Source organism: Alligator mississippiensis, chromosome 2 (assembly GCF_030867095.1).
Source record: "Alligator mississippiensis isolate rAllMis1 chromosome 2, rAllMis1, whole genome shotgun sequence".
In the NCBI taxonomy this organism is placed as follows: domain Eukaryota; kingdom Metazoa; phylum Chordata; order Crocodylia; family Alligatoridae; genus Alligator; species Alligator mississippiensis.
In genome coordinates this window covers 121,204,395-121,228,556 of record NC_081825.1, presented here as the reverse complement: position 1 = coordinate 121,228,556, position 24,162 = coordinate 121,204,395, and the positions used below count along the sequence as shown (strand labels likewise).

Below are 24,162 nucleotides of genomic sequence, written 5' to 3'. Positions count from 1 at the left end.
TACCAACATCCCTGAAAATAAATAATGCTGACTAACATTGGGAGTCATATATAGTACAATGATATATCCATTTTTCCACTCTTTCCCAAGTCTGCATTTTAAGGAACTCTTTCTTCCCCTCTTGCCTTCAGTCAGAAATGTCTGTGTATGATTTACAGGCCTTGTATTTTCCAAGAAAAAAAGCAATGCAAAGCTAGAGAAATGAAACTTCCTCATAGCTGTACTGTACATGTCCATCACAGTCTGTTAAGAGAAACAGCATACTTTAGTGTGGAACTTTTTAGTCCCATGATCACTCTTCATGAATATTGACTCTTTCTTGCTGTTTTCCCACACTTTCTAGAAAGAGGGCAGCATATTCATCTCTCTGAATTCACACTTTTCGTCACATTTGGATATGTCTAAAGGAGGTGCAAACCTCGTTTGGGACATTCAAGTCAATACCCGCTATGAAGTCTGAACCACAGCAAAAAGATTTATGCAGTGATAGACTAGGACCAGATTATTCCCATTTGGTGCAAGTAAGCAAAGTCAGACTCAAGGGCCATGTCCACACAAGCAAGGATGTGTGTTTGCTGCAGCACAAATGTGCGTTTGCTGCAGCACAAATGTGCGTTTGCTGCAGCACAATGTGGCCTTGGGCCACATTGCATACCCCCGCCTGTGTAATCTGCAGTAGGACACATTGTCCTGCTGCTCCATGTGCTGCAGGGGGGGCTGCCTGGGGCACAGGGTTGCCTCAGTGCTGGGTTAGCCACCAGGCAGCCCCTGTGCTGTGGCACCCTGTGCCCCAGCCAGCCAGGGAGAGGCACGTGGAGATGCGGGAGCAGACCTGGGCTGCCTGCTCCCCCACTTCTACAATCTGCAGAGCTCCCATACTGAGGCACCCTGAGCTCCAGCCAGCCACTCCCCGGCTGGCTGGGGAGCAGTGTGCCTCGAGTTGAGGGAGCAGGAAGAGCCCCTGTGTTGAAGCATGTGGAGCCCCTGCACCATGGCTCACTGCACCACAGCTGGCCACGGAGAAGCTGGCTGGGGAGCAGTGCGCCTCAAGATGGGGGAGCAGACAGCCCTGGGCTGGCTTCTCCCCTGTCTCTGCATCCCTCAGGGTCAGGGCTCTGCAGCACAGCCCCTGCACTGAGGCATACAGAGACAAGGGAGAAGCCAGCCCAGGGCTGCCTGCTCCCCCATCTTGAAGCACCCAGCACCCCAGGCAGCCGGGAAGCAAGTGGCTGGGGCTCAGGGTGCCTCAGTGTGGGGGCTTCATAGCCCTGGGCTCTCTGCTCCTCCGTCTCCACATTTGTTCTGGCACACAACGTAAGTGACACATGCCTCCCGAGGCTGGGGAGGCACAGCAACCACCCACAGGTGGTGTTGGCGGTGTCGGCAGCGGGGGCATAGTGACGGCAAGTGGGGACCGCCCGCAGGCGGTGACACGGCCATTGGCAGCAAGGGCGGGCCAAGTGGGGACCGTCTGCAGGCGGCGTCAGCCAATCGGGTCCCCCCATGGCTGGATGGCAAGCCTGGAAGTGCCAGAGGCACTTCTCGGGAGGGACACCAGCACTCTGCCTGCCCCCCCTCCCATCACCTAAGCCAAGAGCGCTCGCTCTCGGAGGGGAGGGGGCAGGGAGGGGAGCACCAGTGCTCTCAGGGGGAGCACGTGCACCCCTTATGCATCTCTTATGGCGCACACCACTTTGGCGTGCTTTGTGCCGCTTTTTCCTTCAGGTTTTGTTTTGTTTTGTTTTGCTACCAGTAAATCTGGGTATCAAATTTTGACCCAGTGGTGCAAATTAGCAGTGCCGTGCATGGTTTAACATGCAATGCATTCAGTTTTTAGTGCCACAAAGAGGTCTGCAGTGCCACAAATGCACATGCCTGCATGTTTGGATCCACCCAAGGAGTGAAACTGTAGTCCTGGGAAAACCAATGCCCCGCACAGACTTCCAAGCCTGCTGGCTGACTCTACAGGTAAAAACAAACAGTGGATTCATCCCATTTCTGACTGTCCCAGGGTTTGACTTGTATCAAAACAGATGCAGGACATTTACACAGGCAGCCTGAATGGCAATTAACTCAAATTAAGAAAAGGTGTTGTCTCAAGATACTTCACAGATGCTAAAAGTGAGACAATGGGCCTGTAGGATACTAGGATAAAAGGAGAGAAATCCAGTGTCTGTTATTGCCCTAAGTTATCAGAACTCTCAAACCCCCAAAATTTGTGTTCTGTCCTGAGTCCTTCAACTAATACATATTCTACTGTATTATCTACCTTAATTTTAAACCCATATCATGACATGATACAAACTGAAAGTCCAACTATTTGTCTTCGAAATTGCTTAAAATGCAAGGTTGGGATGAGTGACAGGTTTGGTGTGGCTATGACAGAAATATGAAGTGACTGCAAGTCTGATTACACTGTGGAAATAGCAGAGACTCAGTAGGGGGTAAAACAAATCAATAAGTTTCTTTAGCTCAGAATTTATTTTTAGAAACACTCAAAGTAAGTAGATTTCATTAACTTTCTGCTATAAAACAGCCTTTTCTAGGCATTTTTCAGGTCTTATTAGCACTGCCATTTATACATCTGCCCTTGGTTGTCACAAGTACAGTGCTCCCCAGTGCCCCAGAAATAAACTTCTAATGAGTGAAGTTAGCTGACTGAGTGGTTTGCTTCAAAGCTGGCATGTGAAAGTTACATTTTTTTTTATTACATTTTTTGTCCATTTTATTTCAGCAATTTTATTCAAATTATTAAAATCTAGCTGCCAGCTACACTCTTGTGATACAATCCCATCAAATCCCTGCTAATCAGAGTCAGGTCAGGTCAATAAGTAGATAAAAAACTTCTCAGTACTAGTAATTCAGTAGCTAGTATTTCCATCTTTGAATTAGTGCTGAAGCAATTCCCATACCTGGTGGCACTGGACAGTGTTCTGCTGAAGATGTTACTGCTATCTGTTGGAGTTGATACTAAAACATGTGCGTCATTACAAAATCACTTAAGATTTTGCAAGTCTTTGTGCAGAGAGGTGATTATCTGTTACCTTGAAGTCAGGCAGAAGGTATGCCAAGTATCTACATGAGATGTTTACTGCAGTTGCCTAATTAGCTCTGCAATAAGCATCTCGGCATCTACATGTGCAGACCTATTAGGATGGAGTCAACTAATTAACGCTGCCATAAGTTAATACTTGTAAACACAAGTACTATTCTGCGATGGAGTTTTTTACTCCGCAGCAACACACGTGTAGACATTGATGGAGCTGGCTGGGGCAACAGGGTGCTTCTGTGCAGGGGCTGTCTGCTGTCTAGCCCTGCACCAGAACACCCTTGTGGCCCAGCCAGTGCCTCCACAGGCTAGGTTGAAGCAGCCCTGGCTCAACATGCCGCAGTCCTGGGTGTGCCCGGGAGCCACAGACTCTGGCGTGATATGTGCTAGAGTTTATCGTGTCACATTATGCATGTGTAGATGTGCCCACTGTGATCATGTCAATATCTCTACCTGCTATGATCTTTAATAACTACAAAGGGTTGAAGGTAGAGTAGGGTGGTACATTAGAGACTGACATGTAATTCTGCCATAATGTCAACCCTTTGTGGTTATTAAAGATCACAGCAGGTAGATATTAATATGATGACAATGTATACAAACACTTGTGAACACAGTAACATTACCTAGAGTTTTCTTCTTTGTAAAAATAAAACTATTATCTTCAATACTCAGGCCAAATCCCAACCTGACTTTACATTTGGCCCATGTTTAATTTCTTTGCTGTTTTATGAACAGGCATTCTGCACTACCTCCCCTTTTCTAAAACATTCTGGAGTATTACTCTCCACTGTTAAAAAGTTGTATTCCAGAGGTGGCTATGTTTCAAGGGTTATATAGATTTTAACCTAGTATACATACATAGAATTTTTGTGATCAAAGGTGTTTATATGAATAAAAAAAAGTTATTTGCCACCAAATCCCAGAAGCTTTTTAGAACTGAAAAAACTCCAGAACAAAAACATGGCATCTCCAGGTCCAAAGATATAAGTAGTAGTAATTTTTGCTTGTAGACATGGAGTTTCTACTTATTTCCATGATTTGTCCCTTCCTAGGATATTTCAGTTAACTCCCTGGCACCAAGCTGAGGAAGGATCAAAGTACTAAGTTAAAATAGCTCGAATAGTAAAGAATACTGAACAGATACACCGAGCCAAATTGTCATCTCAGTTTCATCAATGCAACTCACTGACAAGTGTAAATGAACATTTGGTCCACTGCAGAAACAATGATATTAATATATAGCTGTAAAAGTAACAAAAATATAACATTTATACAAGAATTTAGTCATCTGGAAATATTTAGCTTTATTAAAGGTTTTTTTAAAGTTACTATAAACCTGCACTTCAGTTGCTAGGTGATCCTAATAAAGATGGTTGTGCGCCTTGGCAGCAGTATAGCTTTTTGCAGAACCATTAGTTACTATGCATCTTTGTAAGGCATACTTGTACTACTTGAATAATTACTGTATTGAACTACATCATCATTTTTTGAAATGCTTCCAAAATATTTTGTGTGTCAAGTACAACAGAGAAAAATAATTCTAAGAAGACAGGATAAGGTGATACTCAGTTGCGCAAAGTTTATGCATTAAGACATAGTAACCAGATAACTTGAAGAATAGCTGAACAATTTTTCTTACTTGTAGCCAAGCTGTCGACAGACCACAGCTGCATCCTTATCAGACCATCCATCATCACAAATTGTCCCCCACTGGCCATTGATAAAAATCTCTACACGTCCCTCTTTCTTATTCTCGCCATCCATCAGCCTGATCGGAGGACCTGGGAATAAGATACAGCTGTCAACACACAACGGCAGAAACAAGAGCTCATACTTTTGGTCACTTCCATCACATTCAAGGGATGAGGTCAACTCTTGCTTATGTTCAACAAACTTTTCACTTTAGTAGGATCAGCTGTTAAAGTATTCACATATTGCCACTGCAGACAGCATTCATCTGTTTTTTCCATTACATATACATATGTAGCACACCTTGTACCTTAACTGGAACCTGCACATTCCAATACTTTTCCCAGTAGGAGAGGGCAATCAGGTAAAATCTATCTTGATAATCTTCATGCAGAACATCTATAAGTGAGTTTAACCAAACCTCTCTTCATGAATCTATGTACCCAGTTATTCTCAAATTACCTTTACAAGTGCTCTAACCCTGGGTCTCAACAAAAATGTCAACAGTACCCTGAATACATCTGTTAATAAGAATTTATTCCTAATGCTCAATATTCAACAGCATGTTTACTAATGCAGTCTGATGTATTGGCATAATTAAAACAAACTTTCATTTGAAGTAATACATTTTCTTTGTCTTTTAAAATTGATTCTTAATCCAGAATTTTTTATAATGCAAAATTAATCTGATACTCATTGATCAGAGTTAGTGGGATTTTACCATCTTCTCACACTCAGATGTGGACAGATGAATACATTATATGGAGTTAAAAGCAGGGGATTAAGTCACATCAGCTGTTCCATGGTAACAGATTTGTGTGTGCATTTTATGCCATAAGTGGAAGTTAAACTACAATAATTCCACAGTTGTTTCATCCAGAAGTGAAACAACTCAGTTACTCCCATTTACAGTAGGCATGTCTAAACAAAACACTTTACTGCTCAGCAGACTAATTTACTGCACAAGTGTCACTATCTATACATGTATGGCAATTAGAACACAGTAGACTAGTTTACTGAGCTGCCGGATAGTCCCATCAGATACAAATGGTATCCAGTAGCGCAGTAAATTACTGTGCGTAAATACACATATAGATGCTGACCTCTGAACTAGTTTAATCCAGCTCAAATTGAACCAGACTATATTCAGTCACATTAATTGCACATGTAGATGTGCCCAGTAAGATTAAGAACCATAAACCATGGGTTTTACTATGGAAGAATTGGTATCTAGCAAATCCCCTACCCCCTTTTAATTTGCCTTAATTTTTTCATCTGTCCACATCTTCAAAAGTGAAAATTTTTGATCATATACTAAAATAACCAAGACTTTTCCATCCTAAAACACACAACCAACTTGGTTCTTATTTACTTGGATAGTGCAAAGAGCCTTAATGTAAAGGAACTTTGGTGTAAAGCCAGTAGCATAACTAAGGAGGGGTGACCAGGGCAGTAGCCCCCAGCACAGATTTAGGGGTGGAGGGCACAAAAATAACAGCTGCTGCCACTGCTCCATGCACTGCTGCTGCCCAAGGCACAGAGCTGCCCAAGGCACAGAGCTGCACCTCTCTGTAGTCTAATTTACTTTAAGATTACTTTTACATCTTTTACACCTAAATGAGAATCAACTATAAAATTTTAATATGTGTAGAAGTCTTTTTAGTATTTGGAGAAGCTGTTCCTCCTCATACACAACTGGAACACAAGTTAGCAAGTTCTTCACTACCTTCACAAATCTCAAAAGGGCTTTCACTCAACAAGGACAGTCCTCCAGAGAGATAGATTGCACTTTTGAAAGAGCGACCCAGCTACAACATGAAGAATTTCTACAGTAGAAAAAAGAAAATCCCCACAATTCGCACATCATTAGTTGTGACATACCATCCTGTCATTCCTTTCCCTGGAACTTATATGGAAAATTCTCAACCAATTGCAACTCATAATGGAAGACCCAATTCTTAAAGAGATCTTTCCAGAACCACCCATCCTAGCCTTTAAACAGACACCAAATCTTGCCAACCTCATCATCAGAAGCAAACGTCCTATGGCCCAAAATATACCAAATGGATCTAGACCATGCCTGGACAAGAAATGTAAAACCTGCCAACACATCTCCACCACTCCCACAATAACTACACCCCACAACAGAACCATAACCATTCCTAGATCTTACACCTGCACCTCCAGAAATTAATATATCTCATCCAGTGCACTGAATACCTGGATGGAAAATATGTAGGAGAACAATACAACAAATGCACACCAGAATGAATGGGCACCAAAAATCTATCAAAGCCAAAAATACCCAATTACCTGTGAGTGCACATTTCTCACAAGACAACCACGCTCTCTCCAATATCTCAGTTCTAATTCTCAAAGGGAATTTACAAAACACCTTTTGTAGATGAGCCTATGAACTTCACTTCATTAATCTACTGGATACAAAAGATCACGGACTAAATATAGACATTGACTTTATGGCACATTATAACCTGCCTGCCATCCAATAACCCCGGGTAACCTCTCTACATTTTACCAGCTACATTCTATCACCAAGCCAACATTCCTTCCTCCATCCCCGTCTTCCCCCCTCCGCCCCTGTCTTACACCTATTAACTCACATCCCCTCTGATCTTCCCTACCGTACATTTGCATTTTTACAGACCTGCATTTTGCATATTGGTTTAAGCTTTTATTCTACCCAGGAGAGCACACAAGCACCAGCAGACTCTCTGTATGCCTGAAGAAGAGTGTTTGTGCCTGAAAGTTTGTAAAGAACAATGTTTCCAACTATTTAGTTGGTCTAATAAAAGATATCACATTTACCCAAAGAACCTTGTCTACCTTCCCTACAGGCAGAGCAAATGATTTAATTCTGCTCTTAGTTAAATTGTTACTAGTCTTATCTTGCACTGAAAAGTTAATTCAGTTTAAGTTAGGGTGTGAAACTAAAGCACAACAGCTATTCCTGAATAACACTGTGTAGATAAACCTTAGGAATAATTCTGTAGTTCTTGGGCTTAATTCATCAAAGGTCATCAAAGGTCTTATGAATAAAAGTGAAAAACTTAAAAAATGGATTTTTTTAATTAGAAAAAGGCTTTCACTGCACATTTATTTGTTACAATTAATAGCGTACTGTTTACATCTAGAAATTCACACACACTGAATAATTACATTTTTGGTCATTTTCACTTACTTTCTAGTCAGCTAGTAACATTTACAGGGACTTAAAGGTGAGATTATAATATTCTTTATACTATGAGGATTCTTACCACTCCAAGGGAAATATTTAAATCTATTCCCCAAACTGTTAATTGTCATAAAAAAATAATTGCATGTTAACACCTTCAAAGTGTTATTTTTAATGTATGTACATTTTAAATGTGGTGGCCCTTTTAGTGTTTCTATTTAAAAGGCTGCTACATTGTCTGCTTATTTCTCTCAGTTCTCCTTCACATAATCCATGTTCAAAAGAAAAAATGAATACTGTCTCAAGTGGAAGGAAACAAATAGTAACAGTATAGCCTTTGTCTTCTGTCCAACAAGTAAACTTACAGTAAATGTCAGATACATTATCTTTATTCTTCTCGCATAATGAAGTGCTATTCTGGAAGAATGATTACTGTGTAAATTATACTCATATTACCCAAAAAGAGACATAGGATATTAGTAGTAACATACACATATTTTATTGTCAACCTACCTTGTTACATTTTAGCAAATGTGCATAGACGTGGGAAGCTAATATCCATTTCAGGTGAAGTAAGAGGAACATGGAAATGTTCCATATGGATTTGTTTAACTGAACTGGACCATGTTCAGCTCAGATTATACTTTATAGTAATCTGAATGCAGCAGAACAGATGGTTTGAGTCTGTGCAGACAACAGTCATGATGTGAATTCCTGTTATTCTGGGAATGAGAGGATTCAGGTCTAGCAAATACCTTGTAGCTCTCTCACCCCCACAAAGTCATTGGCTATATGATACTACAGGTATAAATACATTCTTTTCAGTATTTATGGGGCATATGGGCTATGAAACCATGGGGCTAAATGGAAGACAGGAAAGAAGAAAAGACAAGAAATGTACATGTGGAAAAATATAGAAAAATACTGCATTGCTATAATGTGGGATAGCTATTTAATGCAATGATCCATAAAACGTATTGAGGTTGGGATTGTCCAAAAATCCACAGGGAGCTAAACTCCCGAATGCATCCGAATTAGGTTCCGCACTTCCATTGAACTGCTTTAGGCTCCTTTCAAAAGCCTACCCTCAAAAACCATTTAAAATAGATGTTGGCAAAACTTAAAAAATACAGATCAACATTTTTTTTAAATGTTGCTTAAGGATAGGTTACTACGTTAATATTTTTAGCAGCTAAAGACCAGATTCCAATTCACCTACTAGGAGTTTAAGTATGATCCTATTCCAACATGCTATAGTCCCTGAAAAACAGTTAATACAAAAAGTAGATGGGTCCTTCCACTCTTGGTTTTTTGTGACATGGTCTTAAAGCTAATATGGTTGCATGTCACAACACTAGGTGTTTAAAGGTTTTTTCAGGGACTTGAGCAGGGTGGATTAGAATTTAGGTGCCTAAATCCACTTCACTGTCTGAGAATTGGAATAGAATCTAGCTGTCTACTACTCATCAAAAGTGATAATTGCTCTTTCATCCCCCCCATAGCTATTTGCATTTCTGAAAGGCAGGCTGCTTACTTAGTTACCTAAGTATAGATTGAGTAGCCTATTCTTAGGGACTCTATTTAAAAAAATAAAAAACCCTTGGCCAAAGTATCTTTCCTCCTTTGAATGCACCTGAAATATACTCAGTCCTTATTTCAGGTCAGGAAACCTTCCGTTGTACTGAATGGATTTGTTAAAGTATTTTTCAAGTAACTGAGGCCATTGGCAGGCATTAGATTTAAGACATGATTAACCAGTTAACCACCTCTTAAGTAGTTACCCGGCCACACATTCATTCTATTAATGGTGAAATCAAATACAAATGTGTAATAACTTTGTGGCTAGTTCTTATTGTGCCTTAAGTAGAACATGTGGACAGATCCAAGACTCCTCCTGCACTGGCAATTTAGCACGATTGGGATCTAATCCCGATTCCACAGTCATACCTCCTGCCATGCACTATATATAGTGTCTTGAAGTACATATACTTGTATCACTTTTTATAGACCATGCTATAGATCTTGAGCCATGCTAAGGCTCCTTATTTTTAGCACCCACTACAATTTACTGCTAAAAATAAAAAATATATTTCCCTTCATGATCTATTTACTGTTTTGTCTGTTACTAAAAGTTTGGCTCAGCTATATCTGTGCTATCACTTTAGTTTTAATTGCAAAGTGGTGAATATAAGGGTGCTCTTGCTTTCTGGGTTTTCCTTCAACAAGGCTTCATGGTATGGAATCAATTAGTATTCTGCTAATAAGGAGCCTAGACAAAGCTACAGTCTTTTTTGGTTGCCTATTTTGACTCCAAGAATGGTTCTGTACTGAAAAAAATCTAGGTACATGGACAATAATTAAAAAATTACCAAATTCAAATCCAAAATAATTGACAAAGGCTAATGAGCTAATCTGAGTTACTGGTAAGTACCAAGCTCTCTTTTGGTACTTTTGTGCTCTATTACCTAAAGAGATTCAGTAAAACAATGCCATTATAAACAAATAGGGATCATTCTCTTCTGCCACAACGATCATGGTTTTACATATTCCTATTCATGTTACATTATTTATTTCAAGGTCTAATCTTTTTTTCAATCCTAATAAAGCTCCAGACCTTGATACCTTGTAAAACCGTGTGCTCGTTTTTCAGATTTAATGTATTTTTGCCTCTTCATAATATTAAATGTCTCCTTCCTAGTTTGTATCTCTAACTCTCTCTCCTGTCCTTTCCTATTCATTTTCTCACAGTCACTTCATTCTTTCTTTGTATTTCATTATAAAGGGACTGAGATAACACCACTGCTCTGTCAACCACATGCTGGAGTCAGGCTGCAGTGCCATGTCACCTATCCCATGGGACTCCCCATGCATCTGAAAATTTGACAGCAGGGGAGTGGAAGCAGCATTAATTATCCCATCTTTGGATGTGGGCTGACAGACCAGCCCTACACATGGACCCCCAGGTACCAAACTGTTTGTTGATCAGCCCTGTGCCACTCATCTAGTCTACAGGGCTGAATGGGTTGGGCACACTGGGATAGAGGCTTCTAGGTTTGTTCAGTGGTTAGTTTAATGGGGTTTTGGTTAGGGACTGGGGCTTCTAAGTTTTACTGCTCTAACACAGAAATCCTTCCACATAGAATCATAGAAAATAACTGTTGGAAGGGACCTCAGGTGGTCATCTACTCCAACCCCTTGCTCAAAGCAGGACCACCCCCAACCAGATCATCCCAGCCTGCTTTGTCTAGCTGAGTCTTAAAAACCTCCAGAGAGTCCATAGTCTCTCCCAGTAACCTGTTCCAGTGTTTCACTACCCTCCTAGTGAGAGAGCTTTTCCTAATATCTAACCTAAACTTCCCTTGCTGCAGCTTGAGACCATTGCTCCTTGCTCTGTCATCTGCTGCCACTGAACAGTCCAGCTCCATCCTCTTTGGAACTTCCCTTCAGGGAGTTGAAGGCTGTTATTAAAACCCCTCTCAGTCTTCTCTTCTCCAGATTAAATAAACCCAGTTCCCTCCATCCCTAAATGCTTTCATTGGCTGCCTCTGAAAACCATCAATTTCACTTATCTCATTTTTTCAGAGAAGGGTAAACATCCATTGTAGTGTAAATTTTCTTCTCTGTGTCCTGATGACATGAAACAAGTACTTCATTGCAACTTTAATAGTGTTCCATGAAAGCATACTATTAGGAAATGCCTGTGGAGGCACAGATTTAAGTTACAGTGGCTCTGGAACTTGTTACATTACAAATCCACATTGTTCCTTTATGCTTCAGAAAGGCTTTGCATATGGGAGGAAATATAACTGCTTTGCAGTATCTCCAAGAGCAGTCCTCCTTTATCTTTTTATACATACATATATGCACGCACACTTATTCTGACTGAGACAACCTAATGGCATACAGGCAGTAGAGGAAGTAGAGATTTGGATTCTTATCAACCTTGAAATGGATGCATCTGCTTGAATCTATACTGTGGAGAAACTGTAGCTACTAAGAATGCTTTACCCAGTAAGAGTCTGTGGCCATCATTATCTGGGTGGCAAATTATTCTCACATCTTCTTGATGACTGCAGTCATGTTTCCCCCACTCCCTCTTTGAGCACTGAAGAATATTTGACTCTTTTCCTGAGCAACTGACATCATCCAGCCAGATAGGCCCACTGCTCTCTTCAAAATACCTTTCCAGTGCATGTTTTCCATACCTGTGTAAGACATACAGACACATAATTTATTGTCAGTACTGCATAAAAAACAAGATACTTCAGTCCCAAAATGCTCTGAAATAAGACCAAAAACACCAAAGCTGGCAGGAAATTTACCACTGGCAAAAGCAAGTCCAGCATCCATTAAAGTCCCTGGCAGCTGTCTATTACGGCTGTACAAAATAGCTGTTTCATTTCGGTTTTGGCGTTTCAGAGGGACAGTGATTCGTTTTGGTATTTCAGTTCACTGTCCTGTTTCGATTTGGCCAAATCTGTTTCAGAGTTTCAATACTGTTTCAGTGTTTCAGCCATAGGTTACAATGGGGAAGCACTAAAATGCCTATAACTTTGTCATTTGTTGCCGGTTCAGATGAAAATTGCAGGGATGGTAGCCTCTTCTGAGGGCATGAATCCTGCCAAGTTTCAAGGAGATAGGTGCACAGTTTTTTATGAAACTGCACCTCAAACTGTTCAAAGCAACTTGCCAGCAGCAGCAGCCTGCTGTCATCCCACATCCAGATCTGGGGGCCCGCACCCTCCGGGAAAAGTCCAGCACAGACCTGCAGCCCTCCTGGGGGGCACGGGTCCCCAGAGCTGCGTGCAGGATGACAACATGCTGCTGCTGCAGGCTGGGGCCAGCACCAGCACTAGGTTCTTCCCAGCGCTCAGCACAGGCTGTGCCAAGCAGACTCGGGCGCTGGCCCCAGCCGGCAGCGGCACCATGCTGTCATCCATATGCTCTGCAGCCAGTGAGTGCAGAGCTTTAAAAAAAAAAAGCCTTGCACTCACTGGATGTAGCAGCAGCAATTGGGGCCTCTGGGAGCTTGTGGCAGAGCCCCCCCCCCCCCCATGCAGCACGGGGACAGTGGGGATCACCCCCCCCACCCACTTGGTACATGTTTTGGGGACTGCTGAGTCTCAGGCTGAACACAAGCTTTCCAATCTTTCTCTTAAGAGGCTGTCATCATCTGAGAGAGTAGAGGAAGTGGGAGTGGAGTTTGATGAATTTCAGCTTACTTCACAAGGCCCTCAGGTAATATTGTTTCAACAATTCAGAGTCCTTATCTTGCTCCTGCAGCATATAGACAATACTCATAGAGGTTGAGGGTGGAAGTTACTGGTAATTTGCAGAGGACAGTCAGGGTCCAGGTAGTGTGTTGGTGGTGCAACCAATAGCATGTCTGTTTTTAAATTTAGGAGCATAAAGCTATGAAGGTCTTTTCACATCAAGGAGAAATGTTCCTCATGTCCTGAATACTTACCATTAGCACTTTTCACAGAAGGCCTGATCCAAAGCCTGGGGAAGGCAATGGGAGCCTTCTCTCTGTTGTTGGTTTTTTTTCTAGTCATTTAAAAAAATTTTAAAAATTGAATTGACATAGAACAGCAAAGTACCAGTGTTGTTGGAAGCCAGAAAACAGGCACTTATGAAAAAGGTTTAGGGGGTTTTGATTAGCATTCTGTTGCATAGTACAGTGCAATTTAAAAACATATTCCATACAAAACTGAATAAACATAAAGTAAAAAAAGCAACCTGGCACATCCAATAGACCATACTGCCAGAAGTATTCTACAAAGGGTTAGTTGCATTATGTAAACAATTCTTACTTAAATCCCATCTGCCGACAAACCACTTGGGTATTTAGCTCAGTCCACCCATCATCACAGACTGTTCCCCATTGGCCGCCGTAATGCACTTCCAAGCGTCCCTCATGACTGCCTTTTCCACCTGTTAGTCTTACTGCCCCATCTATGGCATTAACAAGTAAGAAAAAACAAGAATCAGTTGTCTTCAAGGTGCACTTATCTTGTCACCCAATAAAAAAAGAGATAACAGCCTTAAATCTATTGTACAAGATCACACCATTAAGCTACAAGATCTAACTCTTGCCACTATTTCTTGTTTGAACAGAAGATGAAAAAACTCCACAATGTGCCTGGCCAGGGTTTCACACAGAGAAACAAATAATCCTGCAAACCGTCACATGATGGTTAGCAGAGCAAAGTTCTAATTGTGCAATTTCAATGGATACGGAGTTTCTCTATGGCACCACACTTTCTCTTGTGCATTCTATTACTAGTTTAAGAGTAAGATATTTATCCAATAAAAGATATCACCAAAAATCCCTGCCTCTCAGACATTGTCTGGACCATCATGGCTACAACAACACTCCAAGTCAACATTTATTCGGTTATTTATTCAGTTATTTTGCTACTGTGGGAATTAAGATACCACTTGGGTAAACATAACACTATTTTTTTTTGTGCCACCAAAGAACAGTTGTTGGTAAATGCTAACTTTTGATAATGGCCACATTACTCAAAAATATTTTTTGTTACTGATGAGTGATAAAATACAAATACAAATGGCATATGCATGGATCTCATCTCTTCTTCACAGGAGATAAGGGCATCAGTTACTTAATAGGTTCCTGAGGGGTTAAAAGTTCACACTGAATAAAGGGGTGTAGGTTGTAGCCATGTTGGTCTAAGGACATAGGAAGACAAGGTTCTTTGGGTGAATCTGATATCTTTTATTAGACCAACTAAATAGTTGGAGAACAATTTTTAAGCAAGCTTTTGGGTTCAAAAACCCTTCGTCAGGCTGAGGAAGTTTCAGCAGTTGGTGTGTGCTCTTCCTGGATGGAATGAAAAGTAAAAAAGCCAGAGGCTGTGCTGGTATGCATACAAGACAGGCAGTCAGTGAAAATGTAGATTGAGGAGTCAATGGGTGAGAGACAGGTTGGGGAGGGAGGGGAGAGAAGGGGGATGAATAGTGGAGAGGTACCTGGGGAGTCAGATGTCAGGCAGGTTATAATGTATCATAAATCCAATGTCTATATTTAGTCCATGATTTTTAGTATCCAGGAGGTTGATGAAGTGGAGTTCAGGTAATTGGGTACTCGTGTCTTTGATAGATTTCCAGTGTGAGTTCATTGTTTGAGGATTTTCCGTACGGGTTCGAGGGAGGGGTGATATGTCATAACCAGCGGTGTGCGATGTGTGTGTGTGTGTTGCGGGGGGGCGGTCTTCTGTACTGCAGCAGTTCTTCACGTGGTATCTGGGTGGCTCTTTCAAACATGCGATCTATCTCTCTGAAGGAGTGTCCTTGTTGGGTGAAAGCCTTTTTAAGATTGGTGAGGTGGCAATTGGGATTGTACGTTTGAAAGAACCCATACGGAAATTCCTCAAACAATTGCAACCCATAATAGAAAGAGACCCTACTCTTAAAGAGATCTTCCCAGGGCCACCCATCCTAGCTTTCAAACAAGCACTGAACCTTGCCAACCTCATGACCAGAAGCAAACTTCCTCAGATCCAGAACACACCAAATGGATCCAGACCATGCCATGACAAGAAATGCAAAACCTGCCAACACGTCTCCACCACCCCCACAATTACTACACCCCACAACAGAGCCATCAGCATTCCCGGATATTACAGCTGCACCTCCAGAAATGTAATATATCTCATCCAATGCACCAAATGCCCAGATGGAAAATATGTAGGAGAGAGCAAACAACAACTGCGCACCAGAATGAATGCACACCGGAAATGTATCAAAGACAGGAATACCCAGTTATCTGTGGGGGCACATTTCTCACAAGAAAATCACTCTCTCTTCAATCTCTCAGTCCTGATTCTCAAAGGAAACTTATAAAACACTTCCCAGAGACGAGCCTTTGAACACTTCATCAACCTCCTGGATACTAAAAATCATGGACTAAATATAGACATTGGATTTATGACACATTATAACCTGCCTGACAGCTGACTCCCCAGGTACTTCTCCACTATTCATCCCCCTTCTCTCCCCCCATCCCAGCCCCTCTCTCACCCATTGACTCCTCAGTCTACATTTTCACTGACTGCCTATCTTGTATGCATACCAGCCCAGCCTCTGGCTTTTTTACTTTACATTCCATCCATCCAAAGAGCACACATCAACTGCTGAAACTTCCTTACCCTGACGAAGGGTTTTTGAACCCGAAAGCTTGCTTAAAAATTGTTCTCCAACTATTTCGTTGGTCCAATAAAAGATATCAGATTCACCCAAAGAACCTTGTCACACTGAATAAAAACCTTCTGTCCTACAAGTTTTGTATGTGCATGCAGCTGTTCCTATGAGAGAGGGCTAGCATAACTTTTCCACCTCTTGGCTGTAGAGCAACAAGCATTCTAATATATTTATTTTTCAAAGTCTCTCAGTTCTGGGTTTGTCACTGTCTCCTAGCATTATACCTGCTGACTGAACTACCTGTAAGAGGTGTGCAGGAAACACCAGCGTCTTCTTTGTGGCCACAGTTGTGTTCTTGCCAGGAGCTCTTTGGGCACTGTTCTATTGACAGTTCATTCCCTGTACAACGCACTTCATCCAGCAGCACAGGGCCTGAACCTTCTCCAAAATAAGCTTGGCTCCGTGCCTTGGCAATTCCCCTGTAAAAATATAATAAGGAAAGACTCTAGAATACAAGCAGTCAGAAAAAGCTTTAATTTACTGATAGTAGCTAAAATTTTGGTTATCCTTTGATAAAGATGCTGCAATCCAACAACAGATTTTCAAATAGCAAATGGGATTCACTATTTGATTGGCCATGGAAATCCAACCTATCTAATATGTGTGATAGCTACAGCCAATTTAATTTTATGGAGCCAACTTCATAGATTTCAAAGATGTTAAGGCTGGAAGGGACCTCAAAGATCATCGAGTCCAGCCCCCTGCCCCAGGGGCACGAAGTCAGCTGGGGTCAAAGGATCCCAGCAAAATAAGCATCCAAATGTTTCTTGAATGAGTCCAGAGTAGGTACCTACACCACTTCTGGAGGGAGTCTATTCCAGGTCTTGGGGGCTCAGACAGTAAAGAAAATTTTTGTTATGTCCAGCCTAAAACACTCTTGGAGGAGTTTATGTCCATTGGTTCTTTTTTTTCCTTGGGGCGCTCTGGTGAACAGACATTTTCCCAGATCCTGATGTACACCCCTCATGTACTTATAAGCAGCCACTAGGTCCCCCCTTAGCCTGCGCTTTTCCAGGCTGAAGAGTCCCATGGCTCTCAGCCTCTCTTCTTAAGGCCTATTCTCTTGCCCTCTGATCATGCGCGTGGCTCTCCTCTGGACTCTCTTAAGCTTCTCAACATCCTTCTTGAATTGTGGAGCCCAGAATTGGATGCAGTGCTCCAGCTGCAGCCTCACCAAGGCCGAGTACAGCGGGAGCATGACATCCTGAGATTTACTTGAGAAGCATCTATGGATGCAAGCCAGAGTTTTGTTTGCTTTACCAGCTGCAACATCACATTGGTGGCTCATGTTCATTTTGTGGTCAATCATGACCCCCAAGACTCTTTCAGCCATGGCGCTAGCAAGCGTAGCACTGCTGAGTATGCTGCGGGATTTTTTTCTTCGAGGTGGAGTACCTTACATTTATCGGTATTGAACATCATCAGGTTTGTATCTGTCCACTTACTAAGTTTATCCAAGTCAGCTTGGATCACTAGCCTGTCCTCAGGTGTGGACACTATGCCCCATATTTTAGTGTCATCAGCAAACTTAATCAGTGCACTTCTGACACCAATGTCCACATCATTGGTAGAGATGTTAAACTTGGAGCATGTTGATTGTTTTCTCCTCACTGTCATATCATATTCACGTCTTGCCACATTCCACACAAGTTTGTGCACTAGACATCATCATCAGATCATATCATATTTTATTAGCATATTTCCTATCCTGTCCATTTAGAATTGTTATATTTGACGCTCCTAGGAAATATCTCAGAGAAAAATGGACAGATAGACATTAACCATCCTGTCAAAATACTCATTTACTGTATGCAGGTAATAATAATTATCTTGTGCATTTCAGCTGTGACTTGCAAGTGATTTCTTAAGCATCCTTATTAAATGTCAAGGCACCAATTTAAGGTAGGCAAGCTTGCTTACTCCCTTTTAACAGATTAAGAAATTGAAACACTGAGAGGTGAGCTGGCAAAAGTCACAGCAGATTAGTAACAGAACTGAGAACAGAATTAAGATCTCTTGTCTTTTATTTATTTGCACTAATGAAATGTATCTCCTCTTTCTCTTTCTTTCTTTTTCTGCTTCTTAGGGACAGCTTTAGAAATTCAAAATGTGTCCATGGTGATCTATCAGGACCTTTCCAGCTATCATTGCCGGGACCTTATTAGCCATATCTGTTACTATTAATGATCTTAATTGCTTGATCCCTTCACATAGGTGTTAGTTAAACTACTTTTGCGCATGGAGCTTTGTGCTACTTATTAATAGTTAACCTTGTGAGAGTTAGCCTATGTCAATCATATATTCTTAAATAGCAATCATCATCCTTTTGGAAACAGGGAGGATCCATTCTGTATATACCTAACTCAGTCCAAGTTTCAAATATTTTGCTCCAAGATTTAGTATTTCATCTCCTAAGTATTTTGCATATACGTAGATGTTTTATTGTTACGTTTACTCTCAGACTTCAATTTAAAAGTCTGATAGTTAAGCCAGTTGAGACACTTATTTTTCTGCAACTGATCTTTTTAACTCAGGTAATTTGTGTGCGTGTCTGGGGGTTTTTTTTATCCATTTGATCTTTGCTCATCCACTACACAGTACATGTCTTTGAGGTCAGGTATGCACATTATACTTTTACCAGTATAAGTGATTGGAAACGGGTTTATACCCATAACAGAACAGGAGTTAGGGGCACACAGACTAAGTTAAAAATGGTGAAACCCAGTCTAAGATTTGCCCCCACCACCAAAGGACAAATGTGTATTCTGTTTGCTACCAATCTAAACTATGCTGCTCACAAAAAACTGTGCAACTTAGATCAAGTCCACCTCAGGCTTTTTGAATGTCTGTACCTGCCTGAGTGTACTGCAAGCAAAGATAAGAAGGGATATCTAGAACAGGAAGAAAGATATCAGTAGCATTATTTTAAATGTGTCCAAACATGTCTTGATTAGCAGCATTTTCAGCCTCACTTTGCAAGTACTGCAGGTAATGAAAATATCTGATTGGGGTGAGCTGGATAGTTCTGGTAAAGTAAATCACAGGGGCTAAAGGAACCTAGAAGCTGCCTAAGGGCTTGTGCACACATAAAAGTTGTAGTTATACTGGTATTAAATTGCTTTTTCAGTGGGCGCTTCTACACATTCATTAATTCACCTTTGCCACTGGGCATTAAATTTAGTACCAGATGCAGTAGCTGCGCTAATGTGCAGTAGCAAAGGCAAACGTTTTTGTGATGCTTAATGCGTAGTAGACTAATTCTACTGTGCATTTGCACATTAGCATGGCTTTTGCCATGATGTGCTTATGAGCAGTAGAACAGTCCACTGCGCATTAAGGTGTCTTCTGTTGGTGCTCCCATTTATATACTGATAGCACTTTGCTACAAATTTAGGATGATGTTTTTAGCATCGCCTCCAAAAATCTTGGTCCACTTAGTTTCTTGCATCTGTAACAGATCTTGTATTTCTGCCTTGTTTTTTGACATCCCTTATTTGAACACTCCTCCTCCTCTGTTTCTTTTGATGCTCTCCCATTCTGTTGTTAAATCTTAGGGTGTGGACATATGAATGCCTGGAACCCTTTCAAAAGGGGAATGTTTCAAAAGGGCAGCAGCTGGTACATTCTGATAGTTATATGGGAAGAAGCTGAGAACAATTCAAGTCACAGGATCATAGGAAAGTAGGGCTGAAACGGACTTCACAAGGTCATCTAATCTAGCCTTCTACTCAAGGCTCAGCTGAGAATGCTTCAGATGTAACAAAAACACTCCAACTTTAAATATGATTCAAGCATTTGAATCATTCTTAGTTCAGTCACATGTAACAGTTAGTACATACCAGCTGGTGCCCTTATGAAATGGTCCCCTTCTGAAAGGGCTCCAGGGTATGTCCACACCCTGAGAGTCACAACCCTACTGAGGGAGCTGAGTATTCCCTAAGCCACACCTAGTACTGGAGAGAGGGATATAGGCTGTTCTCTGTGTGCCCCAAATAGACCACAAAGTCAGCTCATTTTTACTTATCCTTTGTTCCTCCTTGCCTCTGTTCTCTCGCCCTCCACTCCTCTCATCCCTCCCTGTATTGTGCTTGGACTGCTGCAAACATAACAGGAAGTGCAGGAAAAGTAATATTTACAATAGCCACCCTGGTTCACTCTTCTGTTGCAGGTGAACTGAGAGACCTCCGAGGGCAGAGCTCTTAAACAGAAGATATGTTAAAACATTAAGATGAAGGATTAACAGTATTATCTAAGTGTTGAAGCAGTGTTTCCAAAGTGCAAGTTACAAGGTTACCACAGACTTTTAACTCTCTTATCTGGATAACTACCTCCCAATATTTTTGCTTGCCTATCTTCGCCCGGTTCCTCAGGCTTAGAGAATTGCCAAAGCTATTGGTGGGGCAAACCCACCAATCAGAGACCAGCAGAGGAGGAGCCTTGGGAAGACTCAATGAGGCAAGGAGCAGACCTAATTTAAGACTGTGCTCCACCTCCCCCCCACCCCGATTGGCCAGTCATCAATCTTGGGGCGGAGCCCCAAAAGGGTATATAAGGAGCTGTGTGCACAGCACACAAGAGAGACGAGGGAGGAAGAAACAGCTGGGGCTGGGGAAGAGCTACTGCGGGGGCACTTCCAGTTACCCTGAAGTGCCCAAAGACTCTGCCGTCGGATGGGAATGGCAGGTGGCTGCATCCCCAAAGCTTCGCTGCAAGAGAGCACAGCAAGCCATTGCAGGTGATATTGCACAGAGGGTCCAAGAGGGACCAGGATCTTGGGAGCCACTCGAGGAGGCCTGGGTCTCCAACCCTGTGCAAATGCCGCTGCACAGTGAGTTATTGTCAGGTCGAGGGCCCTTGCAGGGGCCAAGGTCGGTTCAGGCCCCATTCCCTGCTGCTGGGCACAAGGGCTCGTGGGCAACGCAGGCTCCGCAGCGTGATGGTCCTTACTGGAGCCCCAGCCCTGGGCACAGGGAGCCCCGGCTCTGGGGATCCGTGGGTGAGGTTTCTCTCATGGGTCTTGGGTGACTGCTATACTTACCTGTTCTGTTATTTGCTGGCTTGAATATATTATATGTAAATATTTATCCTTATCACCTATCCAGTTTATTCTATTCCTGTCTATTAAAACTAGGAATGGGTCAAGAGAAACTTGGGCACTAGTAAACAAAGAAAAGGAGGAATTTACAGCAGTCCCTGTTGTGTGCCTGTGCTTTCTGGAGGCAAGCAAAGATTAAATACTTACTCTTGATTCTAACCTTGATTTGCATTTGTTTGAAAACATCTGTATCTTAATATTTCTACCTTTAAAGCACCCCATAGCTCAAGAAGATGTGCTCTGAGACATCTTTTGTTTAGGAGACATCTGGGTGTCCCCTTCAAATGTCAAAAGTAGCAGGTTAAAAATATTTAAAATGAGCCTTATTTACTCAGGAGGTTGGCCAGCTCTGCAGATGTGCAATTGTTTCAAAGAACAAGGTCAGCCAAGCAGAAGTTCTGTAGAGCTCTCAACATGCACCATTTCAGCCAGGCAGGATGTACTTTCTCTTGGGAATTTATCAAGGCAAACTGATAAATTTGAACTAAAGGAAATTGTGTGCATCTCATTTTAGGAGGGATGCTTGTACACATTACCTTTACTTCATGTTTCCTCTTTCCACTCCATTATATACATACACATCAACAGATATTTTGCCCTGGGAAGTGGTACTCCAGCCAGAGTGGACATCTTGCACTTGAGTAACACTTCTAAGTTTCTGGTTTAGTAGATTATTAAACAATAGTTCCCTTTTTTCATATAGAGAAACTGAGGGAGGGAGCTGGAGAGAAATGCCCAGTCAGTGCCAGAGGTAAAATCCTTATCAAGTACCCAGCAGTCTAGACCACATCCTTCCCATGTATGCTGTTGGCTATAAAAACTCATGTATTGTAGGCTCAACTAGGCTGAAAAGGGGTTAACTGCAGAATGTCACTGGTTGCTGCCTTTAAATACTGCTAATTTGTCACAAGTATCATGTGACAACTGGGGCATGAAGCATATAAAAAGGAAATTCACATTAGATCTGATAATCCACCTGATCTGCCTGAAGAGAGAATCAGAACAAAGAGAGATTGCAGATGACAAAATTAACAACTAAATGTGACCCGCACAACCCATGGCAACTGGCCACTGCCTCAGACTAACCTGCTTGACAAGTGACTATAGTAAAATTCCCGTTATCCAGCATGAGAAGAGAATGCCAGGTGCGACGGCCACTGTGAGCAAGCTTTCCCCGATCCCTTCCCCGTTCTGGCCGGCCGGCTGGAAATTCCAATTAATAGAGTATTCTGGCTTGTAGAATGTGGGATAACAGGGATTTTACTGTATGGATATTTACCAGGACTATTCAAGTTGTTGTTAGTTTAGTGCTTTGGTGTTTGTGTATGCATCTGATTCAACAAAGCTTGTCTTCATAAAGTAGGATGCTCTTATCTTGATTTATGTTTCCTCTCACAAGAGTCATAGATTCATAAATTGTAAGGCTGAAAAGGACCTCAGAAGATCATTGGGTCCAGCTCCCTGCACCAAGCAGGAAAGATAACTGGGCATCAGGTAACCCCAGCAAGATGACTGTCTAGTCTCCTTTTGAAGATTTCCAGGGTAGGTCATTGCACCACCTCTAGAGGGAACTTATTCCACAGTCTGGACACCCTGACTCTGAAGAAGTTTTTCCTAATGTTCAGTCTGAATTGATCTTCCAGGAGTTTGTGGCCATTACTCCTGGGTTTCCCCTTGGGTGCCCTAGTGAACAGTTGCTCACGGAGCCCTTGATGTATTCCCCTAGTGGAGCAGTAAGCTGCTACCAGGTCGCCTCTCAGCTTTCTTTTCTTCAGGCTGAAGAGCTCCAGATCCCTCAGCCTTTCTGTTAATAAAGATGTTGACAAGTACTAGACTGAGCACTGACCCCTGTGGGACACCACTGCCCACTTCTTGCCAGGATGACACAGATCCAGTCGCTATGACTCTCTGCGTTCTATCCTGCAGCCAGTTTCTCACTCACCTGATTGTCTCACAGTTAAACTCACAATTGATCGGGGTTACAGTACCTTCACACTATTAGCCCAGTGAACTGCTGTACTTGATCAGACCTTTGACTCTGATTATATGTTATGAATACATAATTATTATATAATGTAGAATCTAAAGAACCAGACTACACTAAGACCAATTCTTTTTCAAGCCCATGTGACTAAGCCATATTAATATCTAAATAAATAAATAGCCCAGTTTTCAAAGGTGCTGAGCCCTTTCAGATTTCATTGATTCTGATGGCAGTGAGAAGAATACTCTAGACTACTTTTATGGACTACTAAATGAGGGCAAAGGGCTCCTATACACATGCAGGGAGCCTGCTCCAACGCACTGGAAATCCATCAAGTCAAAGCAGACTCCATTAAGCAACGTCGCTGCACATCTCCACGCTGACAAAATAACAGTGGGGCGATTTGAAATAAAACACACCAAATGAGCTTTAGTTCAAAGTGCCACACCACCATTTCTTCAGTGCGGGGACACACATGACGTGTGGGCACTTTTAATTAGTGTGGCTTACTAAATAAAATGCCCAGCACCATGTCAGGCAACACATGTAAAAATGTCCTAGGAGCCCAGCTTTAAGGTTGTATTGAAAATGTTGGGATAAATTGTTTACTTCTTTTAAGAACGTAAGAACGTCCATTTACTGGGTCAGAACATAAGTCCTTTTTGCGCGGCATCCTGTGTCACACAGGACACACCTACATGTGCCCCTGACTGTGCAGTTGGTACTGTGCAGTTATTTAGTACTTACAAGTACTAAAGTTGCTGGTACTGCACAGTCCTGGCAACGCATGGGTTGTTTTTGACCCTCCTGCACAGTAGTGGGGGCATCACTGTTAGTGCCAGCTGATGCTACATTGTCGTAGCAAATAGCTTGCTGCTACAGCGACATAGTGTCTCATGTCAACAAGCCCACTGTGGCAGAGATGG

At 42.0% G+C, this 24,162-nt stretch overlaps 1 protein-coding gene across 2 annotated transcripts in view; it reads right to left on the bottom strand.

The window, feature by feature from the left end:
- PRSS12 (serine protease 12) overlaps positions 1–24,162 on the bottom strand; it is a 94,757-nt gene that overhangs the window by 34,808 nt on the left and 35,787 nt on the right. For both annotated transcript variants that reach the window (XM_059722098.1, XM_019494247.2), the window contains exons 5-8: positions 16,398–16,576; positions 13,748–13,889; positions 11,943–12,139; positions 4,692–4,833 (exon numbers count right to left, since the gene is read on the bottom strand). In XM_059722098.1, coding sequence (XP_059578081.1) covers positions 4,692–4,833; positions 11,943–12,139; positions 13,748–13,889; positions 16,398–16,576 — 660 coding nt within the window. The remainder of the gene's footprint in view (positions 1–4,691; positions 4,834–11,942; positions 12,140–13,747; positions 13,890–16,397; positions 16,577–24,162) is intronic.